General features: G+C 42.3%; 1 protein-coding gene across 1 annotated transcript; it reads left to right on the top strand.

The window, feature by feature from the left end:
- Window positions 1-298: 298 nt before the first annotated feature.
- SYT15 (synaptotagmin 15) lies at window positions 299-25,009 on the top strand. Its single transcript, XM_090057733.1, has 8 exons — window positions 299-641; window positions 5,448-5,658; window positions 6,308-6,450; window positions 7,581-7,876; window positions 9,675-9,845; window positions 12,044-12,164; window positions 20,277-20,456; window positions 22,936-25,009. Exons 1-8 carry the CDS (start codon window positions 635-637, stop codon window positions 23,073-23,075), a joined length of 1,269 nt encoding a protein of 422 aa, XP_089913859.1. The 5' UTR covers window positions 299-634; the 3' UTR covers window positions 23,076-25,009.
- Window positions 25,010-25,019: the final 10 nt, after the last annotated feature.

The raw sequence follows: 25,019 nt of genomic DNA on the forward strand, positions 1-25,019 counted from the left end.
TCTCACTAAACAAACACACTGATCTGATAAAGCCTTGCCTTCTGGAGCAGTAAGGCAGGCACCAAGAATCTTGCCTAAGCTCCCCCACCCCATCAGCAAAATACAGTTGAAAGGTTTAGGAAGCAGCCTGGTGTTGGTGATTTTATCTGAAGAATGCAATAAACGCCCTAAAGCAAAGCAGCCTAGCCTGGGCTAGGAGGAGTTGATTGCAGGGCTTTCCAAGCCCACAGGAGCTGGCAGGTCCCTGCAGCCCTTTAAATACCAAGGAGCTCATCTGTGACCAGAAGGAGGAGTAGTTAGTGGCATGAGAGAGGGACATAGTGGGTAGTTGATCAGGGATTTGCTGCCTTCCTCCTCCTAATCTCAGGCTGTCAGAAATGCAAGATCCATGTGGAAAAACTGTCATCGACTGGCACCTGAGAGACTCCAGCTCTGCTAGTGCTGCATCCCCAGCCTTGCAACAGAGGGAGGTGAAGTGCTCACTCTACCCAGCTGCTTACCTGTGGTAAAGGGAGGCAAGAAAGTGAGCTGCTGCTGACTGGGGACAGAAGAGATGGGGCTGGGGCTGTAAGCTGGAGATCTGCACCGCAGGGACAAGGACCCAAACTAGCAGCTGTGAGATGCACCAGAACTCATGTCTGGTAAGTGCCAGTGCTGAGATCCAGGACTGCATGACCCCCTTGGGGAGAGCAAGAATAAACAAGGAGTTGCTATCTGATGGGACTCTACCTGGTGAAACTTGGGGCTCAGGTTGCTGTGGTTCTTCCCCTCTCCTGGCTAAATCTGGAGACTTGGTGTGTGGTTGGTCTTAGGGAGAGAACAATGCACTGCAGTAGAGAGCCCCAACACTGTAAAGCCAAGCCAGCTCAGCTGTTCAGCTTTGGTATCCCATGCCTGCATCTGTTACATTCTTACTCTTGCCTGATATCGGTTCCTATGAATGCAATTTAAACTGAACTTTCCCTTCCTGTCAGAAATCCAGCCCATTTACATGCTGCTCATTCTGGCAGATGGCTTTTCAAATTTTTTGGAATTGGTCAAATCCCTCCTGACTTTCGTGCTAGAGAATTAGTGCCTTGATCTAGGCTCTCTAACCAGTAATAATATAATAAACATATATGCACCCAAACAGAAATCTGTAGGTCTAGCTCCTTTCTAGAATACCTATGAGCATAAAACTCAGTAAATCTAAGAGGTAAGAAGCTTTGCAGTTCTTTGATTTTGCTTATATGCCTTTGCTGACTGCCCTGCTATCAAATAATTGCTTGGTGTCTGTTGTAAGTAATCCAAGTAGAGCCAAGTGAGCACACAAGGAAAAATAAAAGCTGATTTTTATTTTATTTTTTTTTTTTGGTCAAAAAATACTGTATTTCTTTTCTTTCTTAAAAGATTGTGTTGGGATATGTATGTAAATCACAACATGAAGAAAGGGAAAGTGTGCTGTGATTTGGAGAGTTCTATAAAATTAAAGTTTGCAATGAAGTGTTACCCAGACATAACTGTAATAGATTTTATACATTGTCACATGTGTTTTAATGTTTCCTTAATTCCTAAGTTAAAGATTTACCAGAGAGACAGGCAGGAAGGTTGGGGAATGGAATGGGGTGAAAGCTTATGCAGTTTTTTTCAAAGAATAAGCAAAAGGCTGTAAGTTCAAGGGAGAGAGAGAGCTTGCTTATCAAAATCTTGTGCACACTAAGATCAAGCATGGTACCCAACACATGTTGATGGTCCTTGCAGGGCATATAGTGCAAGAAAATTAATCCACTGCTCCAGCAATCCTTTCAGACTTTGATTACTATGAACCAATATCACAGATGGAAAAATAATATTGTATTTTTTCCATCAGTGCAGGTGGTTCCAAAAAAAAAAAATCAGACTGCTTATCCACAAGTATTGCACTGGTTACCTTTTTGATTTGGGCTACACTGTATTCTGATCTATTTCTTAGTATGGTTTGGTTTAATCAGACCAGGCCAACTGCTTTAAAAAGAAAATAAGCCCAGTTCAGCTTCCAGTTACTTTGTGTAAGTTCTGAATACAAATGTTGTACTCAGCTGATAAACTGAATATTTATACCAGTAGGAATAAATGCACAATCTGACCTAAAGTCAGTGAGTAGAGCAAATCAGTTGGAAACATTTAAACATTATGATTCAGCAATGAAAAATAAGGTTGAATTTACACGACAGTTAGAAATTCCTTCTCTCTGGATCTGCTCTACCTCATTCCAGAGTGGCTGCTGTATGGTACATTACAGACCTTCTTAGTTTGTTGCTGTTAATACTTGTATAGATAAGAGAGTTATTAGGTAGAGCACAGGATGGCTAGAATGGGTGTAACTACTTGGGAATGGGGATGAGGAAATAAACTGAAAACAAAGGGAGTTGGCTTCAGCTTTTATGACCCTTGAAATGCTAGGTATTTTTTAAACATGCATATAGCAGGGTAGAGAATAAAACCATCAACCATACAAACATTTGCAATGTTGATGTTAGTATATTTTTACTAGTTCATTTTATAGAGTTATTTATATTGAAGGACTGACACTCTCTCTCTAGTTTTCAAAACTATAGACAAAGATGTGTTCATGGGGAAGTGAGTTGACAATTTTTTTTCTGTAGAAATACCTAAGTGTGTTAATGGAACTCTGTGAGTGTGTCCTGTATGACTAAAAGGCATATGCTGAAGTTTTTTGCTCAAGAGCAAATCTCTGATTTATATTTATGCAGGCAAAGGAAATTAGGTTACCAGTTTAGTACAACCAGATTTCTCTATGTTTTAATTTTTATTTATATTAAACAGGCTATCCAGTTGCCTGTTACCAATAATTATAACATTTATAGTGTTGTTGACACCTAAAAATACTCAACTTAGCTATAAATTTCAAGAACAAGAGATATAAAAATGATTACCCATTATTTTGGAAGGTTCAGTAATGCAAGTATCTAAATATTTAAGGGCTAGAGAGTTTGGAGTCAGATCTATTCAAGTGGGCTCAAAGGGCCCAAGTGATTCCTAGAAAGGGCTGAGAGAGAACAGTTGGAGATCTGAAATCAGGAAGGAAGTTTGCTTCTGTGGCTTACCTGGAACAGAGGCAGAAGCATAAGGGGGAAAAAGCCTCTGCTCCACTACAGGCTGCTTTTGGTCCTAGGAATAGACTCATTATACATATAAAGGTTTTGTTGAACTGTGTGCCATTAGTTGAAGAATAAATTGTGCCTGAAGGAAAACCTTGAAAAGACTTTCTTATTGGATTAATTTATCATTGACAGGGAAATGATTCAGTGACCATAAAGAACAGAGCTTGATTAAGGGAAGGCAAAGGATAGAAAAGTAAATATATATTGAATACAAAAAAGTAAAAGAAACACTATCACAACCTTGGCTTTATTATAAAGGAGATCAGATTAAATGATGTAATGGCCCTTTTTTGGCCTTTATGAATGGATATTTTTACAGGCATTGCTATAAAGGCTGTCAATTAAACAAGCCAAATAGAAAAAATGTACACAGAGCTGGGCATCATAAACAATATATAGGAAGAAAGTATAATCAGATGTATCTCTACCAACCAGCCATTTATAAACTACTTGCTAGTGATCACTTCAAATCTGAACAAATAGTTTATTTATTATGATTTGCTGGAAGTTGACAACATGCCTCATACTGTATGAGTAAATCCTCAATCCAAGCAACCTGGAGTTGATTTCATAACTTGAGTATAGCCATGCTGATTCAGATAATAAAGGAGCACCTGCTTTTGAATGCCACAAACACTGAGAAAGTTCATATATGGCTCAAAACTTTGTGTTGCCAAGTCCATAAATAACCAAAATATACCATTACTAAAGATAGCATAAGCTTGCAGAGAAGAGAGGTTTGTCTGTCCATGGTCTGTATAAGAAGAAAGGGTTTGAAGGCAAAGGGAAAGTCAAGAGAAAGAAGTAAAGATAAAACTGAATTAGGAAGAACTGAAAAGGCATTGCAGCCATTCGTTCTCTCACACCTTGGGAACTCTTGCGAAAAGGGAAGGGTGATTGGCTCGCAAGGACACTACACTTCTAACAATTCTGATCTCACATAGTCAGGTTAACTTGGTCACTCACATGTAAGAATATACAGAGGTTATATCCTGGATGAGGGTCTGGCCTTGCCTTGCTTTGTCATCTGCTCTACTGTAGATTTGCCAGCTGACATTACAGGCCCCTGGAGCAGTCAAAAACCCAAGTATACAAGGGTCTTTGCCATGTCTCCTCTGCCTAAAACTGAATGTGGCATGTCACAGGCACCAAAGTCTTTTGTATAGGATAGCATAGCGTTGCCTATGGGGACTCTGTGATTGTCATTTGAGGTCTGGGAGACTGGACATCTAGTCTCTTTGTAGTTGCTTTACTGCCATAGCTTACATAAAGGAGCCTGCAGCACCAGTGACCAGGGCCTATTAGCAATATTCAACACTTGCTTTTTATTAAGAGGGCTTCTTATCAAGGAAGTTCTGTAGGTTACTATTAAATAAAGGCATTTGCAATTCCTTTATAAACTTTCTTCATTTTTGCTGATACAGAACTTCTGGAGATATTATTTGTATCTTAAGTAATCAGGGTTCCAGATACAATGTTTGGATGATGTCTGAGTTAACCTTTCCAAACCAGGAAACATATGTATCCTGTAATTGTTTTATTTTCTTTCTTAACTTTGCTTTTACCTAAAAAAAAAAAAAAAAAAAAAAAAAAAGTCTGTGTTTTGTTTAATTTCTAAACTTTAATTTGTTTTTCATTTTGACAATTTTTTAAAAGTGAGCATAGAAGAAAGGAAATGAATCAAAGTAATGGTACTATTTGTTGCTTGATACTTGGCGTCTAGCTTGCTTTTTATTGGGACTCTCTCACATTGAACTGGAAAAAAACCAAATTTTTGCTTCCTAAGTTTACTGTCCTTCTACATATGCTCTTACTCTGTCAACATCACCACAATATTTGTACACATTCCGGTAGTGTATTAAATAATGTGACTAATGCTTATATTGTTTGTTCTTGTCTTCTACAAAGCAGAAGTGTGTGTGCATGCATGCAACACAACTTTGGTAAGGTTTTCATTTCCTTCAGACAAACATTTTGCTATGTGTCTGTATCTGAGAATGTAGGTCAAAGAAATGTGCCGTGCATGTGGATTAGTAGGTGGTGAAATTTGTGATGGTCCCTATTTCTTCTGGGAGTTTAATCCACAGGCTTAGACTGACCCCAAGAAAATATTTGAGGGCCAAATCCTGTCCCTAAAACTTCAGTCAATATAATTAGCAATGAAACAAACAATTCCATTGTCATGAAATATTTTAACACACACAGTAACTAGAAATTCTTAATCCTAAATTTCAATATCCCAATTCAAAATCCCCTATTCTATCTTGTATTTCACTATATTGTATTTTTTTTGTGTGTAATCAGAACAGGTAGCAGCTGTGGCAGGAGGTGTGATAGGAGGGATCCTTTTATTCACCCTTATTGGAATAGCTCTATACTTGCTTTGGAAGAAGTTATGCTTCCTACCTTCTTATGAAGAACTTGTCAATCCAGTTACTCCACCATGTCTGGAGCCCAGTCTACAGGATCAGAATTTTACCCAATCGTCCCCTGCAATTCAACCAAAAAGCACAAGGTGAAAATATTTCTTCCTATCACAGGCTACTGCTTATTAAACTGCATGCCTCTCATCCTGCCAATGTCAAAATGTAGGCAGACACGCACACTAGAGCAGTGGTTCTCAATACTTTTCGACTCAAGGCCCTTCCCTGTAGACATGAGGTCCCCCCCAGAAAATGCTATTTGTTGGTGAAATCAAATTTATGGTCGGTACTATCTGGTGATGCTCAGAATGAAATTTTTCAAGAACCTAGTGATCAAGGAATTAATGAAGCAGTAGACCAAAAGGAAAAAAGTGTGTGTGTGGGGGGGCTAATGTTATGCTTTCAGTCTCCAAAACAAAACAAGCAACCCCCCTGCCTGCTTTTACACATTACTTGAGGATTAAAGGGATTTGTCTAAAAATATGTTTGTATTTACAGAGTCTAGCACAACGATGTGCCAGGTTCCTGGTTGGGTGCTCTAAGATCTGCCACAATACAAGCAACTTTTTACAATTTACATAAGCATAGAATAAAAAGTATTATGTTGTTTGGTTGAGTGATACAGATATAATTTATGGAAAACTTTGAAATTATAATGATACTAAATACATGTTCCTGTTACCAAATGTGGTTTTCTTAGTTTTAATGGAAAAGTTGATAGTGGATGTTGTCATTGAGCAGAACTAGAAGTGTTCCATTCATCATTCCACCAAAAATTCATGCGCAAGACTGGATTAATCTGACAAATGAAGAGCAGATCCAGGAGGACAATGAGCTGTACATGACCCCTCAGCCTGGATCTTGGTCATCTTTTCATTCCTTGGGTATGATGACACTGCAAAGGTGGGACAGACTATTGGAAAGGAAATGATACTGAGTAGCATCTGCTGTGAATTTACTACAGTATTCAACAGGAATAGTCCCAACCACTTCCTGTGTTTTCCTGCAAAATTGGGCCACAAGAAACCATCAGCCCTGCCTCCCCACTATCTTCCACATGCACAACACTGTAGACTGCTATGACAGTGTTCACCTCTCCAGATGGGTGGGCATAGCCAGTTGCAGTTGTTGCAGCCTACAAGGGCTGCAGCAACTACTTTCTCCCAGGAGCCGTGCAAAGCAGTCACTGTCTATAACACTGGTGCCCAAACTTGTTGCTCTGTGGATTGGATCCACTCTGTGGGACCAATCTGGCATGCACAGGGCTGGGGCCCCAGACAATACAGAGTGAACCAGGCACTGGTCCTGCATGCTATATGGTGGCTGCAGCCGCAGCCACAGCCTTGTGTGGGATGGGGCCTGAAATGTCAGCCCTGTGCTGTTTCAGGATCAGGCCCTGCCACCCATCCTCAGCCCACTTATTCAGGATCAGGCTCATTGCCCCACCCCCATGTGCTCCAGATCAGGCCAAACTACCCCACATATTACAGATCAGGCCCCATAGCCCCTCCCCACTGCTATGCACTCAGGATCTGGGTCAAATCACCCCACATGCACAGGATTGGGCCCCACTGCTTGCCCTCAGCCACACATCAAACCATACTGTTCCAGCCCCATGTGTGCCTGGTTGGGCCCTGTCATCCACCTCTGTGCATATAGGCAGGATCTTATGCACAGGGCCATGTCATGTGGCCCATAGGGCTCAGAAATTTGGTGGTGGAGGACTGGTAGCAGAATTGCTAACACTCCACTGCCAAGTTTCCAGACTTCTGGGGAGCCCCACAGGCCAAATCACACAGCTCTCCAGGCTACATCTGGCCCATGGGCCCTGCTCTGTAATAAAAGGAATAAAAGAGATGGGCCCTAGAAACAAACATTTCCCAAGTTTTGAATTCAGAGAGTTCAAACCTTGTATTTATATGTAGAAGCAGCTTGTCAGTAAACAAGAACGATACATGGTTTCCCTTAAAGTCAACCTGATTTCTTTTTCTTTTTTTTTTTTTATTTTACAAAGCTGGGGCTTATGTTATAGGATCCATCAATCCAGAACTATACAAGGACACTGAAGACAACAGCGAGACAAACTTCCCTGAGGGCAACATTGGTCGTCTTTGGTTCTCAGTGGAATATGAGCAAGAAACAGAGAGGCTCCTTGTCTTCTTGATTAAAGCCAGAAACCTTCAGGCCCCTGCAGATTCCTGTAGTCCCTTTGTTAAAATCTACCTGTTGCCAGATGAAAGGCGTTTCCTGCAATCCAAAACCAAATGCAAAACCTCCAACCCACATTTTGATGAAAACTTTGTTTTTCAGGTACCTGCTTTTTAACTGGATTTCTGCCTATGATGTTTCACTATGAATATAAGGGAAATAAGATCAAAGGAAGTAAGATAGGCTAGGTAGTCAAGAGGGCTACATCATCTCATGATGAACTTTTCCCAACACATATATGGCCATGACTAGCTGGTAAAAACGTTCCAATGAAGCAAGTTTTTGCCCAGAAGTGATGATTCATCGCAACTAAAATACTTTGCAAGAATGAACCAGTTTCAATAAACTTCTGTCAAAACATAGGCACGTGTTCTCTTGGACATCTGTCTGCTTTCATGCCAGCTCTAGTCAGTCTAGTTTGGGGTGCTTAGAGACCCTAGACTTTCCAGGTCAATTACTCCAGGGTAGCCCTTCCACATAGACTGACACAGTTGGGAAATCAGTGTTTCCAGAGCTTCAGTCTCCTTGCTGCAGAACCTGGAAGACCTAGGAGTTCTGGCTCCACAGCAGTGAATCAAAATCCTGAGACCACTGACTTGGACTGGGGTTCATTGGGGTTCCAAGCTTCCTTATTAGTAGGCATTCAGGTTTTCTGATTTTAAAAAAATCCCTACTTTCTGGATTAAAAAAGTAACCCCAAATCTACTTTTTCCATGATTAAAATGAAACACCATTAATTACATATATCTGTGTGTGTGTATATTTATCTACATGCACACACACGCATATATCAGTGGTGTTTCATTTTAATCATGGAAAAAAATGGATTTTGGGTTACTTTTTTTAATCCAAAAATTGTGGGAGGGGAGTTATCAGAGAAAACCTGGATCCCTGCTGTTTAGTAAGTGGGAGCCTGGCCATCCTGGGAACTCCAGCTCAAGTCAGTGATCTGTTGCAGAACTGAATGACTAGAAGCACTGAAAGTTTTAGTATAAACCAGACAGCTCCTGGATTTTGTGATAGATATTTTATATAATTTCTGATTTTAATAAATTAGTAATTTTCAATGCATTTTTCCAAAGAAAAATGCATACTCATAAACCAAAAGGAGGGTCAATCATACAAGGTATTTTGCTAGCTATATGGCTATACATTTATATTTTTGAGTACAGAAACAAGCCTGAAAAATAATTTAGACATTCCTGTTATTGTGTGTCCTGATGATAAACTATGGAGCTATGTAATACATTGCTTTTGTCATGACATTTTAAACAAACATCTTTACCTGATCTGTTAATCCATTAACCTAAAACTACTAATATTTTCCTACTTCTGAGAAGCTTAAAAACAAACCAAATAATAAACAATCTCTCTTAAATTTGTGAACTGGTTTTACTCCTCTCAAAATGTAATTCTTTGGCCCCGGAATTACCCTGTATTAAGATTTCAGGTGGGTAATGTCCATAGTTAGTAAAGTGATAGGTTGAAGGTATGACATCTAGCAACACTACAATGCTAAAAGCATCAGTTTTGAACTACTAGGAAATGCATGCCTTCCCAGGGGATACCAGTTGCTTCTAGAAGTGGAACATCACACAATATCATACTTTCACAATATTAATTTATATTAATTTACAAACTATTTGAAGTACATTCTAGAGATTTTACAATTATATTAATACTATTTTTGTTTGGATCCTAGGAGCTCTTTGCACAATTGTGACTTCACACACTTAAAACACTGGGCTTAAAACATTTTTTTTCAAATTCCAATTCTCCAACACGTTTCAAAAAAAATCTGTCTTAAATATACATGATGATTATATTCTACATAGTGGTATAAATAATTCAGTAGCACCCATTTGGTCTATATTGAAATACTTTTCTTATTCTTGCACAGGCTTCCAGTAAAACATTACACCAAAGAACCCTGAAGTTCTTGGTCTTTCACACTGATAAACAGAAAAGGCATCACCTCCTGGGCCAAGTTATTTTGCCTTTGAGAAATGAAACACTAACTAGTGACAGCAAACTGGTCATCTGGAGAGATCTGGAGGCAGAAAACCTGGAGGTAGGCAACTAAGCAAAGGGTTAAATAAATGAGGTAACTATTACTCTGACTTGTGTTTTTAAATTTTCCATCTTGATGGGCCTACTAGGATGGCTAGGGAACATACAGTAACTACATGTGGACATGAATGGGACCGAAGAACATGAAATCAAATAATATATTGTTTTGTTGAACCCTGACATAATAACATTCAGCTCTACAGAACTTCTGATGTTTCCCCAACATGGACTTAACACTGGAATAGCTGCATGCATAGATATCTACCTATTCCACAGCTTAAACAAAATGCAGTAGCTAAGTGTTAGAACACTTTCTGTTGTTATTTGTTATAAGCTGTGTACAGATAACTTTCTTCCACCCCACCCTTAGGAGAGCCCATTACTTGACAGCCTGTACTCTCCCCTACCTGGGAAAGGGACAGACTGTCAAGTGGCAGATGGTAGCTGCTAAACAGCAGCTGCCACAGACTGCCCTAGAAGGGCCCCAGGCCCAGGAGAATGACCCCCAATCCTGTCAGCCCTGATGGGGGGCCTTCCAAGTTCTCCTCTGCAAGAGAATAGCCCTGCTCCTTGCACTTCTCTGGGCTGGCCTGGAGAAGTGCAGGGTGGATGGGGAGCACTCAGCCACTGAAGCAAACCTCTGGGACCCTTGCCACAGGGGAATGACAGCTGCCTCACCATATACTACTTTGGTCTGAACCAGAGTAGTGTGGGGCAAGGCAAGGGCTTTTCATCAAGCTTTGACACTGCCACACAACAGCCTGCTTCATCCTATTCTGCCCTGGGAGGCAAAGGAAAGTTGGTAGGGCTGGGAGCCAGACTTGAGATGCCTTCCCCCAAGCACATTTCCCAGCTTCTCTGCCTTTTAAACTGCAAGTGGAAGCCAGCATGGCTGAGAATCAGACTTACAAGCCCAGCTACTGGCTGTGCCAACTTTTCAATTCCCAGCCATGTTGTTCAGCTGAGCAGTGAGGGAAAAGAAAAGGAAACCAGTGGAGCCCAAAGCTAGTTTTGTAAGCCTAGCTTGCTGCCCCTGCTCAGCTGAGTTGTGGGGAAAGGGAGGGTGCAGGGGGAAGCAGGTGGGGACCAACACTCGCTGCGCTTGGCTCCTAGTGCCTGGAGCAGAGGCATGCCAAAACCCCTTGCTGCTTCTCACACTGGGAGCTCTGGTGTGAACGGGGCGGAGAGCAGCTGGAGTTGCTCATCCTTTCGTCTCATGTCTGTGGGATTGGGGAACAGCTGCCTCTTGTTCCTTCTCCAGGGGATGACCCTGGTCTCAGGAAGGCAGGGGCCCTTTCTCCTAACTCCACTCCTCCTTGTTCCTAGGAGGAGTTAAACTGGTGAAAAGCTTGCAGACATTAAGTCTCCCAGGAGAAGCTCCTGGGAGCAATTTAACTCTGGTTGTTCCTGGGTTATTTTTCTCTCAGAGCAGCCATTTTTGCTCAGGGAGAAAAAGCTTGAATGGCTGCACGCTTTTGTTTTCTAATGGGAGAATGGAAATGTTTGTAGAAACTGAGTGTCTGTACATGGCCAGAAATTAAAAAGAGGAGAGAAAAGCAGGTCACAGCAAAACAAAAAGAATGCTGTACCCTCAAAAATAGTAATTCAAATGTACAGGAATGTTGCAGATGAGCCTTTAAGGAACCTTCTCATTTGTTAGCACTTTCATAACACATCAGCAAGTTTGACCCCATTCAATTAAACCTACAAAAACAGATATTTAGCTGGTGACAAGTCTGGAATTCTTTATATTGCCCAATGGCTACAGCATTACTCATGCTGGTCCTGAGGGGAGAAAGGTTGTGGGAAGTGTGGGAGTATGAAGCAACACTTTGATAATGTGCAATAGAGGGATGGGGGGTCACATGAGACTAGCAGTTAAAAAGAGGGTACAAAACTTTTTTGCTGACATCAGCGTATTTACTCATGTAAATAAAGTGAAGGATTTAGTGTGAGGGAGCATACTGGAATCTCTTGAATAGTACACTGCAAAAGCACTTTTGTCTAATATAACCAACACCAAAATACTGCTCATTGCAAATGAAATACAAAGACATTAGAGTTCATTTTCCATTCTTAAAGTGGCAGAAAACACTGCCCATCTGTATATGACTGTAAGTGGCAGGAAGTGTCCGTCTGTATATGACTGAAGAGAGATCCTTTCAGTTGAATTTTACCAGTAATCTTCTGCTTACAAAGCCCCCTTCAGAGTATGGAGATATCCAGTTCTCCCTCAGCTATAATGACTACCTGGGACGTCTCAGTGTGGTGGTGCTAAGAGCAAGGGGATTGAAGCTACAAGATGAGAGCCTTACTACAAGTGAGTATTGCCTTACTCTCAGTTTACCACTCCAGAATTCCTGTTTTAATTTATTCCTACCCTGTTCATCCACCGCCAAGCTTGCATTGACCCCATTTGAATAACTAAACACCAGCATGATTTAATTTCAGAATTAACAGAAACAAAGTTTTGTGTTACTGTGCTAACTAGATGTTGATAACTTTTATTTATTGTGCCTGAAGCTTGGTGCCCACAATTAACTGTGAACATGGTTGTTGGCCTCCAAATCAGAAAAGGCTACATTTCAGAGATCCATAGGCTCTGAATCATGGGTTCAAAATAATATCTGAACCCAACTGTGTGACTTCAGTGCACTTCTAGAAACTTGTGAAGTATTGTAATTGCAACATCATTTGTGCAGCTCACAGTGTAAGGTGTAACAAGGCTCTTACTGACAGAGATGAAATGCTGCTGTATCAGGTATCTCTAAACATCCAGACTTCAGGCATTATTATAAAATGCTAAAATGATGTTTTCTGAATTCAATATGTAAAATGCAGCACGTAAAAACAAGATACATATTGCATTTTGTTTCTAGAGATGGGTTTGCCTTCCTCAAGGCAGAACTGATATTAAAAACAAACAAACAAAATAATTTTCCAATAAGCAAAGACATGAGGTCAAAAGCCATGCCCTAGTTGTAAAGGCATGGCTTTAAGAACAGCTACTATAAATGGGCCTTAGAGAGCAGAGATAAGGAAAACATTTATTAGGGTTGTGCGAAACAGTTATGTTTCAGTTTGGTTTTGGATTCAGCCATTTCGGAGGGACAGTGATTTGTTTTGGTATTTTGGATCACTGTTCCGTTTTGATTTGGCCAACTCTGTTTTGGAGTTTGGATGCTGTTTCAGTGATTTGGCCATAGGCATGGGTGTCTCGTGCTTGAGTTGGGGGGGAAGGGTCCCCCAGTGCCTGATCCTGCTGACTGGGGGTGGGGGGACGGCCAATCTCACTCACCATGAAAGCAGTGCTCTGCTCCCCAGCTGGCACTCGCAGGGGGGACATCGGTGCATTCCTACGTGTTGCCCCTGGCCATAGGCTATAATGGGGAATCACTAAAATGCCTGAACTTTGTCACTTCTTGCCTGGTTCAGATGACAATTGCAGGGATGGTAGCCCTGTCTGAGGGCATGAAGTCTGCCAAGTTTCAAGGAGATAGGTGCAGGGGTTTTTGTGAAACTGCACCTCAAACTGTTCAAAGCAAAACACATGTTGTGTGTGTGTGTGTATTAAGGCAGAGCAGGATGAAAACAGCAGGCATGGTAGCCTGTAACAGGGGGCCTTCCAGTCAGATCTCCGCCCACCCACCTGTTTTTGGGCCAACCGCCCACCTCTTTTTTTCCTGCCATGCCTTGATGGAAAACTGATTCAGTTGCTTCCCAGGTGGGAGGGTGCCCATTTAGGTGTCTAGGGGTGACATGCATTCCGTAGCTGCCTATCTCCCCTACACTGCAGCCCATGCCTTCACCTCCTCCAGCTGTGGTCCCCTGTCTGGGACCTTTTGCTGCCTTAGGCCGGGCCCCGCCTTCAGGCCAGTTGCAAACCTGAGCCTCTTCCTCTGGGCATTTGTCACGGTGGGCCCCTGGCCCTTTGACCCCACTTTGGGTCCTGGCCCCAGCACAGACCAGTTGAGGGTATCTCTGATATCTTTCATTAGACTCACCGAATAGTTGGAACAGTTGGAACAATATATCTTAGGAAGCTTTTGGGTTTTAAAACCCTTTGTCAGGCTGAGGAGGCATCTGCAGTTGGTGCATGTGGTCTTCCTGGATGGACTGAATAGTGAAGAAGCCAGAGGCTGGTATGCATGCAAGAAAGCCAGTTAGTGAAAATATAAATTGAGGTGTGAGGGGGTGAGGGACAAGCTTAGAGGGCAGGGGGTGGGGTGGGAAGGGGGATGTAGCAGGTAAAAGTTGAGAGGTACCTGGGGAGTCAGAGTCAGATGTCAGGCAGGTTATAGTGTGTCAATGGGTGAGGGACAAGCTGGGAGGGCAGGGGATGGGGTGGGAAGGGGGATGTAGCAGGTAAAAGTGGAGGGGTACCTGGGGAGTCATATGTCTGGCAGGTTATAGTGTGTCAATAAATCTAATGTCTATATTGAGTCCTTGAGTTTTTGTATCCAGGAGGCTGATGAAGTGAAGTTCATAGGCTTGTCTTTAAAGAGTGGTTTGTAAATTCAAACAACCACAGAACCTTGCTAACCTCATCACTAGAAGCAAACTTCCTACAGCCCAAAACACACAGAATATATTCAGACCGTGCCAGGACAAGAAATGCAAAACCTGCCAACATATCTTCAGTACCCCACAATTATTACATCCCACAACAGAACCATCACCACACCTGGATCTTACAACTGCACCTCCAGAAAAGTTATATATCTCATCCAGTGCACCCAATGCCCTGATGGAAAATATGTAGGAGACACCAAGCAACAACTGCGCACCAGAATGAATGCACACCGGAAATCTATTACAGACAGGAACACCTAACTACCTGTCAGGGCAAATTTCTCACAAGAAAGCCACTCTGTCTCCAGTTTCTCAGGCCTGATCCTCAAAGGGAAATTACAAACCACTTTTCACATGAGCCTATGAACTTCACTTCATCAACCTCCTTGATACAGACACTCATAGACTCAATATAGACATTGGATTTATGACACACTATAACCTGCCAGACATCTGACTCCCCAGGTACCCCTCCACTTCTACCTGCCACATGCACCTTCCCCCCATCCCTCACCCCCTGAAACCTCAATTTACATTTTCACTGACTGGCTTTTTTCCCTGCATTGCATGTTAGCCGCTGGCTTCTTTATTATTCCTTCCATCCAGGAACAGCACACACACCAATTGCAGATGATTCCTCAGCCTGATGAAGGGTTTTAAACCTGACAGCTTGCTAAGATGTATTTCTCCAACTATTCAGTTGGTTTAATAAAAGATATCAGAGTGATCCAAAGACCGTTGTCTGCCTTGTGTGTGTTAAGGCAGAGCAGGATTAATGCAGCAGGGATGGTAGCCTGTGACAGCGGGCCTTCCTGATGCTGGTTAGATCTCGGCCCACCTACCTGTTTCTGGTCCAACTGCCCGGCCCTCTTTTGTCTGCCATGCCTTGATGGAAAACTGATTAAGATGTTACCCAGGCAGGAGATAGCCCATTTAGCTCCCTGATGTGTAGGGGTGACATCCATTCTGCAGCTCCATACCTACCCTAGCCTGTGGCCCATGTCTCGCAGATGTTATTCCAGGCAGCTAAGCTCACCTGGAACCTCACAACTCTACTGCAACCAGCAAGCCTCAGGCCTCTCAAAGATCTTACAGGTCTGGGTTTTCCCTAGCTAGGACCGTGCGTGTGCATGGTGGCTGGAGTTTATAAGGTTGCCTCCTACTCACCTTTCATCAGGAAGGTTTGTGGTCCTGGCATTTCTTGGGGGCTGCCGTGCCACCAGCAGTCCCACCAGGCCTCACAACCCTGGCAGGGTGCAGTTTTAGGTCATTTTCAGGACCTGGGGCCTCCTCCTTCCCCAAAGCCCCGGTCCATACTTCCAAATTCATCCTGGCGTGGGAGCTCAGCAAGAAGATGATCTTCCTTTGCTGGCTAATGATACAGTGAATGGTGCCTCCAGCTCTGAAAGCAGAGCATTAAATGGTTTAAAAAATAAATAAATAAATAGAGGAAATAGGTGCAGACAGTAAGGATGGTGGCATTCACCCTGTCTGCATGTGGAGCTTGGGGAACACCAGCAGCAGGAGATTCACCTTGAGGAACACCAGCTGCTCTACCAAACCAGGATCCAAGAAGGTGCGGAGGGGTGCCACAACATCCCCAGCAGCGCTGAACACCCTCTTGCTCAGAACACTGGTTGGTGGACAGGACAGGTGTTCCTGAGCAACTGTAGCCAGATTCATGCATGGCCTTCTGTTGCTCAACCAGCCTTTTGAGCATCAGGTATGTGGCGATCCGCCAAGTCTCCACATCCTGCATAATTTTGTGCTGTGTGCTGGTCAGCGATGCCTGTTTCTCCTGCAGCATCTTCCACCCGCCACCTTCCTGCATTTCAAAATGAGCTGGCTGGTTGTGATGGTGCCATCACCGGGATCCCTGTTCCCTTGCGAGGCATCCCTGATTATGAGGTGGAACTTGTGTGCCACACAGAGGATGCCAAAGAGTTGGCATCACACACCACCTTAACCATATTGGACTTGTTGTCAGTGACCACAAACCCACAAGTGAGCTCACCCTGCCCAATGAGCCACCCCTGCACCAAGCGGTTCATGGGCCCCATGATCTCCGTTGCTGTGTGGGACTCATCCATCACCTCGGCTTGAAGGAGAACCCACCGATGGCCTGACTGATCACACCAGTGCCCTATGGAAGAGAGGTAGGTATGATCTCCACCCGGACTGCTACAGATGTCTGAGGTGACATGTAAGGCTACCCGTGGCCCTGCCTTGCACAGCTCCTCCCTCAAGTACTCCCTGCATGCCTCGTACAGGGAGCGCACCACCATCCTGCTGAAGGTGGTGTGTGCGGGACTGGGTAGGATGGGGCCATGAGCACCATGAGCTGCTTGAACCCTGGCCACTCAACAAAGGAGAAGGGCTGGCCATCCAGAGCAAGCATCTCCCCAATACTCTGGGTGACCTCACTTGGTTTTGGAATGCACCTCCCTTTCCCTCAGCCTTTCCCCCACTGGTCCAGGGTGGCTGGCCTCTACTTATGGGGGACAGGAGCTTTGGAACGAGGAGGGAACTTCCTCTTGGGCACGTTCCCACTGGTGCCAGGCTGAGAAGCATGGGCTAGGGGGTGGTGCCTCCTGAGATGCATCAGCATACCCATGGTGCTGAAGTGTTTCACCTCCTTCAGCTGGCGTTGCACTGGCACTACAGGCAGATGGCATGTGGAGTCATCTGCCACCTGAAAATGATCCCACACTACACTACCCACTAGTTTCTGGGAGTGCGCATAAGGATCCTACCTTATCCCCCCTCCTCAGCAGGCAGAGGCACAATGGCGGGGGATGTTGAGCCACCTGCCCCCACAACCTTCTCCATAGTGCCTTCTGTAGGAGACCTGGCTCTAGGGGAACTCTGAGGCATGTGGAGCTTAAACTCAGATTACCCCTCCCCCAGAACTTCTCTGGCTATGGCCCTCAGCTCCACTGCTTCCAGATCCAGCTCCTCCTCTGGCACTGGAAAGCTCAAGCTGGGAACTGAAATTGGGGTGGGGGACACTGTCATGATGGTGCTTATCATGCTGGTGGTGCTGGTTGTTATTATTATTTCTGGTGTTAGTGGAGATGGGGCAGATGCAGACACTGCTCCCATATCCTTGCTCCCACTAGCAGCAGGATCCTCATGCCTGCTAGGGAAGAAGGTGCATCTGTCTGGGGGGGGGAGGGCGGAACTTGTAGCTCTCACTTTGGCCCTTCTGCCCTCCCCTCCACCGGAAGACTGGGCACCTGCCTTTTCAGCATGCTTCATATTTGGTGTGCTGGAAAATGTGTCTGCATGTGTATATGTGTAGTGCTTTCCTGCACAGTGATGAGACACTGCCATACTGTCTTTTTTTACAGCTTTTTTTGGGGTGAAAAAAAATAACAAGAATAAACAACAGGATTTTGGGGGAAGAAATATTTGAAAGGGATTAACAACAGGGATGGCAGGCAAGGATAAGTGGGAAAGGATTGGCTAATAGTTGGCTACAACTTGCTAGCAAGAAACTACCTACTGCTGCCAGCCTAGACCCTTCAGATGCTATACTCTGCTGCTTGTGCTGCAAGAGACAGATCTCACAAAAGGCAGAGAGCAGTTCACAAACAGCCTTATATGTTCTTTCTCCATCCCTCCCTCAGAGAACCAGGATTGGAACAGACCTGAGACAGATCGCAGACACTAGCCAGCTACAGCTGCCAATACCAGAGCAGTCCTTGCCCCCTTCTTCTGAGTTTCTTTTTCCCAGATCAATCCTGCCTCTGGAACGTTTAGGATAGTTCTGTTTAATTTCAGAGCTATTTCGGAGCCTTTTGTTCCAATTCAGATTCGGTGTTCCAGATGATGAAATGGGCTGAAACACCTCCAAAATGAAACAGTTGCCAAAGTTTTGCACAGCCCTAACATTTATATGACTGGCTTTTGGGAAATGAATTACAAATAATGTAGGTGAAACATCCTAAGAGTGGAAAAGCTTAAACATGGACAGTTCTTCATTGTCATTACCTTTATGACCCAGAGGAGAAAGCTTCTTATACTTGATCTTTCTTCTAAGTGAAACTTTGAAATTTTTCAACAGCAAGAGCTAAATTCACTTTGTTTCTTTCAATACACATGCCACAAAGCTGCTGTGTTAATTTGATGCCACAGTCTTGCAGGTTATTATAGTAACCATCAGTACACTGATGAAAGGCATGACACTCTCCAGGAGGAAGGAAGGAAGAATGGTCAACAAACAGTTCCCCAGGCTAAATGATAAATACTTAATAAATTAAATCAATCAGTCCTTATTTCCTTTGGTAATGCTTTTTTAGTACAGCTGACTTGGTGATTGCTGACTCTCTTGCAGATGCTAAAGAAAACCTATGTGAGAAGTCTCTTGTGTTTACTCCACTATGTTTCCTTGTATGGGTGATATTTGAAGCAAGGTCTATGGTAGTCTGATGTAAGATACAGATCAATAAAGGGGTATTTACTGATTGAATAAAGCTGGAGAGTGAATTTAGTGTTTTTAAAAATAAGTGTGATGACTTGACAGAGCCTGCTAAACCCAGTCTCTCTTGAATGTAAACTGCTGAATACCAAGATGTGTAATGTCTGTGAATGGGATGTAGGAGTAGAATGTTAACCTCCAAACTCCTGTTTGGACCAATAACTTTCACTGAATTGAATGAGATTAAAAACCATATAATCTGAGAAGTGAGGTGAATGTCGTTGCAACACATGAAAAGCAAATGCACCAAACCTAGTGTTTCTGCTTTAACCATCAAGTGTTACTTCCAAAACTGATTCTCCAGTTACAAGAATAATTTAGTACGGCACCCAGGAATTTTTCTTTTTATTGAGGTAAAGAGGATTATATCACATCAAAACTAAATTAACAGGATCCAAAAAAGGATTAACTATTTATATGGAAATCATGCTATCTACTGTTGTTATAACCAAATATAACATTTTAGAAGGGTCACCTGATCTTTGGTTTAAGCCCTGGAGCACGTCTGATTGTTAGAGACTAGTATTAGATCTGTATAAAACCAGAGTTTTATTCCATCTCTGTCTACTGAGGAGTTCTTGCATGTTCCTCTTAAATGTTTCATATTAGTCAAAGATAGGATACTAGAAAAGATAAAGATCTTTTTATTCTCCCATTGCCAGTTGTGGGATCACTCCTGACATTTCTAATCAACTTAACAGTCAACTCTGGAAATTATAGTACTGCTAAACTTCTGCATTAATGAACTGAGGAACAGGGAGTAGCAAGTAAAGCAGCAGCAGGGGAGCTTGTATTGCTTTTAGGGAAAAGACAGCTGTATAGTCAGCAAGAGGAAAGTTCTTATGTATTTTCCAGTGAATATTTAAACTGGGGGGAAACGGAAAATATTCAGACCACTTCGGACTTTAGCAGATTCAGATGTAAGCTGAACAACAATGAAGAGTGGGGATGGTATAGATCAGGAAGCAACGGAAGACATTACGTTTCTTTCTTCCCCCTCTCTTTTTTTCCTTTTTGCGAAGTCTCTGAAAGACAAAAAATTTAAACAGACACTACACAACTTTTATTTGCCAGGTGCCAGTATCTTCTACAAACTTCCTTTCCAGTGTGCCAAGATGAAGGGCAAGAAATCAGTGACATTATAAATCTCTGTCTTGAATGTAATGCCACTTTCCTTGATGGGAACCTAAAGTGTTTTCACTAGATAGCATCACTGTGTTTTCACTAGATAGCATCATACCTATTTTATAAGCCTTCATTAACCTTTTTATGATACACAGCATCTGAAAGCATGGAATTGCTTTCAGTTATCTTTGTACTTTTCGTCTCAGTGCTCTTGACATGTTGTTGCTTTCTTTTCTTAATCTTGTTTCATTGCAGGTGTGTATGTCAAAGTGGCACTGATGAACCACAATAAATTCATCAAGTGTAAAAAGACAGCAGCTGTTCTAGGATCCCCCAATCCAGTATATAATGAATCCTTCAGCTTCAAGACAGACCAGAAAGAGCTGGATACAGCAAGCCTGAGCCTGTCTGTACTTCAGAAAGCTGAGGATGACAGTAAGCAATATAATTTACTGTACCTGAGATGTCCTAAAGCTTGTTAGGCTCTTGTACACTGGCATAAGTCTACTCTGGATAATTCTAAACTGAGAGAAGCACAATGGTACTTATTAATAGGAAAGTTGGGTATTTCAGAAGCTGCTGCTTAGATGGTTAAGCCACTGGAAAAGGGTTCAGAAAAGCTAATAACGTTGTTTTAAAATATAATATATATTTTTCTTTAGCAAAAGAGTATTCATACTTATGAATGAACCTGCAGTGGGAAACAGTAATTTTAGAGATTTGCAGTAGTCTGCCTTAGTGTGTTACTTGCACATCTTTCAGAGACCAGGGATGTCTAAATAGTGATTCTCAACCAGGATGCTATGGCACCCTGGGGTGCCACAAGATTCATTTTAGGGTGCAGCATGCAGCCACTTAATATTAGCACCTACACCTACACATTGACAAGAAAAACCCAGAGATTTCAAGTAGGAATCCATAGTGTCAAAAACATTATGACCTGTTATGGTCTTTCTGAGTCCTGGGCAACAGAAGATTTGCTCCATTCTTCTGTAGTCAAGAAGTGAGTGAAAGTTAAGAGCTAGCATTTTCTGACAGGTGCCTTGAGTCTAACAAGGTTAAGAACCACTAGTTCCTTGCTTGTTATATTCTGATGAGAATGGGAAATCATTCATAGTAAAGGTGGATAACTGCACATTTAATTCAATACTTGATTTACAGTAATATTTAGAATAATTTGGACAGAAGACAGACTGTGGGTATATACATCTCTTTGAAATTAAACTACAGGTCAGCAACAGAAATGTTGTGACCTAGGAAGCATCCATATATTATCTGGTTATTATCCTTTTTCTCAAATCTAAACATGGCCTTAGTACTGAAACAGAAATAACTTTCACAAGATTCAAGTGCCAAGATTCAATTTTCACAAGATTCAAGTGTAAAATCTTGCCAAAAGTTACATAATGATCTGACTCTGGAATTAGTGATATCATCTGTATTAGAATCAACACACAAATCCATAGCAATTTTCATGCAAGTATCTCAAAATGCTTTACATACCTAAAAATAAATCCAGTTATGATGGGTGCAAATTACTAAACCCATTTTACAGATGAAAAATTGAAGCATGGAAAAGTTAAATGATTTGCTCAGTTTCAGACTGAGTCAATGGTCCAGAGCTGGAAACAGAATCCATAACTTCCAACCTCTGATTTGGTACTGCAGTAACTAAGAAGTCTTCTTTCCTATAAAGAGCCTTTCACCTCCAAGTCTCAGCCAGTTTGCAGCTGACCAAAGCAGGATATATTTTGAAGTAACTCTTGAGGTGTAAGGACTGAAATTAAAATATATGTATACAAGATTGGAGCATACTGGAAGAGTACTATAACTCAAGATATAGGGTTCTTATACAACCTACATTTTTTTCACAAAAAATGTCACCCTTGAAACTCTCCACACCTGTGACAACGTATATGCATGGCTGCAGAGCTTTTTTAAAATGGCTGATTATGTGGAAAATTAACCCTGGTCAAATGAGTAAGTACCTACTGAAATCATGGCAGAAGTGTGCACAGTGGCTCCCTTAATCTTGCAGTTTCCCTCATGACTCTCCCCACTGCTCGCTCTTGACTGGCAGGGAGGCGAGAACCACAATATGGTTTTTGCCTCCCATCACTGAGTACCCCTGCTGCTTGCTGCTGACAGTCTGGGAGGTAAAAACAGCGCCATATTTAAAACTGCAGTTTAAGTTTCCCTGCTGGTAAGGAGCAAGTGGCAGGGCCCCTCCATGAATCAGTGTGTGGGGGCACATGGGGAAAACTGCAAGATTAAAGGAGCTGCTGGGCAGTGCACTTCCAGTGTGATTTTGGTAGGTCCCTACAAATAAGGTATTAGATTAAGGCACTCTAAAGCAGAGTGCCATAGGGAACATGTTCCCTCCAGGGTTAATTTTTTGTGTGGAGGAGGACTGGGCTGCTGCTTGTGCCTCCAGGGCTGTTAGCTCTGGTCATTCAGAGCAGCAGGCAGCTCTGGGCTGAGGGGAGTAGGGGCAAGGTGGAAGGGAGACCCCTTGGCTCACAGACTCCTGCCATATGGGGTACTGGGGGGGAACCAGGCTGAGCCCACATGGCAGGGGCTCCCTTCCTCCACCCTGACCTGGGCCTCTTGATAGCAGCAGCATAGAGCTGCCAGCTGCTTTAAATGACCAGAGATGGGGAGGGGAGTGGGGTGGATGTCTGTCTTTTGGGTTGGGGAAGCGCGGGGCCTCTAACTCATGCCACTTTATGTAAAGCACCAGGTGTTAGAGTGGGGCCCTGAACATCTGTAGGTATCCTAACAGCACACTCAACTGGAAATACTTTTTTTTTTAAAAGTTAGTAAAATAAATGCTAATATTCTGATCTTAGGTAAAGATCTAATCAGAGCATTAGACAGGTACTGGTTACTAACCACCCTTTCTTTTTCTATTCAGAAAGCCACCAACTAGGACGTGTAGTGGTTGGGCCCTATATGTACGCTAGGGGCAGAGAGCTGGAACACTGGAATGAAATGACCAGCAAGCCTAAGGAGCTAGTTAAACGATGGCACACTCTTGCTGTAGCACCTAATTAAGCAACTGGTCCCTCTGCATGGTAGTCAAAGGACACAGACCTCCTATAACACACAAGTGCTGATATGCTTTCTAATCCAAAGACAAGGACACAAAATGGTCCCACCATTTAACCTCTTCCTCCAGCTGACAACTTTACATTTAACCTCCTCTTACATGCACACAACATAGTTGGCTGCTAATACTGTTTCCCTCTTCCTCCAAAATTATTTTTCAGTTCTCTTTAATTATGTACGATAGACCAAATGAAACAAAGATAAGCCTGAGTATAGTAATCCTATATCCAGTAATTTGGGCTACTGATTCTGCCTGCTGGTCACTACATTTTCATGTGGCTGCAATGTAAAACAAGTTAGGAATTGGGCCTAACTGACCGCTGTATTATCCTTGTTCTAGGCCAAGGCAACTTCACTAAAATTAATATGGGTACTTTGGCACTAAATTGGAGTGACACACTGATCAACTGGGCCTAAACTATGTTGGCTGAATACTGTATGTAATGCATATACTATGTTACTTAGAATGACTATACTGTAAATTTGAATGGGAGGGAGTATGATAATATTCAGAACAACCATTAGCACAATTATGTGCATCTCAAGATAACTGTACTTATTTCAACAGTTTAGCTGAATGTCTCCAACTGGCTCAAATTAAAACATTGACTTTCTGGTGAAACTGACAGACAAAGGAGAAGGTACTGAAAATGTTGGCTAAAACTCTCATATTAAAATCTCTTTCCAGCTTGAACTCTGATGAAATAGTTTTAGTGGAAAAGTAAGATGGAACAATTATTTTTAATCAGTGTAAAATAAACAGGACATCCTCTTCCCTCCTTGACTGCTCATCCAGAGCTTGAACCTAGGACCTTTCACACCCAAAACAACAATTATAAATCAGATCAACTAACTTCCTTTTAATGAATCATTTGGTACTTTATGTTCCAATCAGTGTTGTAATTTTTATAGTAGATATAAAACAGGCTTTCTTTCAAACAGGATGCACCATTAATTAGCTTAATACATTAAGCAAAGCATCTCCTGAGAAACTACAGCACTTTTTCTTTTGAAAACACTGCTCCTGTTTGCAAAAGGTACTGTGTGTTGGAATACCTCTAAGATGGGCAGTAGGTACAGTATTTTCAAATCTGGTCTCCCAAGAGAAATGTATATACTTTCCCTTGAATCAGAGTTATCAAGTAACAAAAATGTGTCATAGATCTGGTTTTCCCAGTTTACTCCTCAAAACTGTTTAAAAGTTTATTATTTAGATAGCTTGCCTGGTTTGGGAAGCAAAATGATATCTAAATGTGTGCTAACTAAATTAATGTAACAATGCAATTGTAGTGACCACTATTTTTACAGTGTGGCACCTTTAAGATAAAAGACAACAACTTATCTGATAAAGGTGAACAATAAATCATCTTTCCTGCACAAGTGCGGGGGGGCTGGACTTGATCTGTAAACTTCCTTCCAGCCCCTAACATCTATGAAACTGTGTATCAGTCATGTTGGTGTTACTAGACCATGTGTAGCTTCAATTAATAATGTATTATTAATGTTCATTTAAATGTTACTAAAGCTAGAAAACAAGGGATTTTTGGTCCTTTGCTTGTACTTGTCAGGTTGACAGTGCATCCATTTCTGTCTCAAACAGTATATAATACACAATAAAAATATTGCACTGCACTAATGCTGCTTCCTTCCTTTCTCAGTGCTGCTTATAGAAAATAACAAGTACTGTGACTATGTGAGATTTGCCATTTAACGATTCTACATAACATTACAGGGATTGAATGATATACATACAGATATACATAAATGTTTCAGATGGACAAAAACTGCTATAGACCTCTCCTCTTCTAACCATTCTCTCTTTCCCCTCTGCAACAGTCAATGGCTATACTGACTGTGTCGTATATCCTAAGGTCAATGTCTGCAGGTTAT

This window comes from Crocodylus siamensis, chromosome 7, assembly GCF_052110815.1.
Source record: "Crocodylus siamensis isolate JL-2025a chromosome 7, ASM5211081v1, whole genome shotgun sequence".
Classification (NCBI taxonomy): Eukaryota; Metazoa; Chordata; order Crocodylia; family Crocodylidae; genus Crocodylus; species Crocodylus siamensis.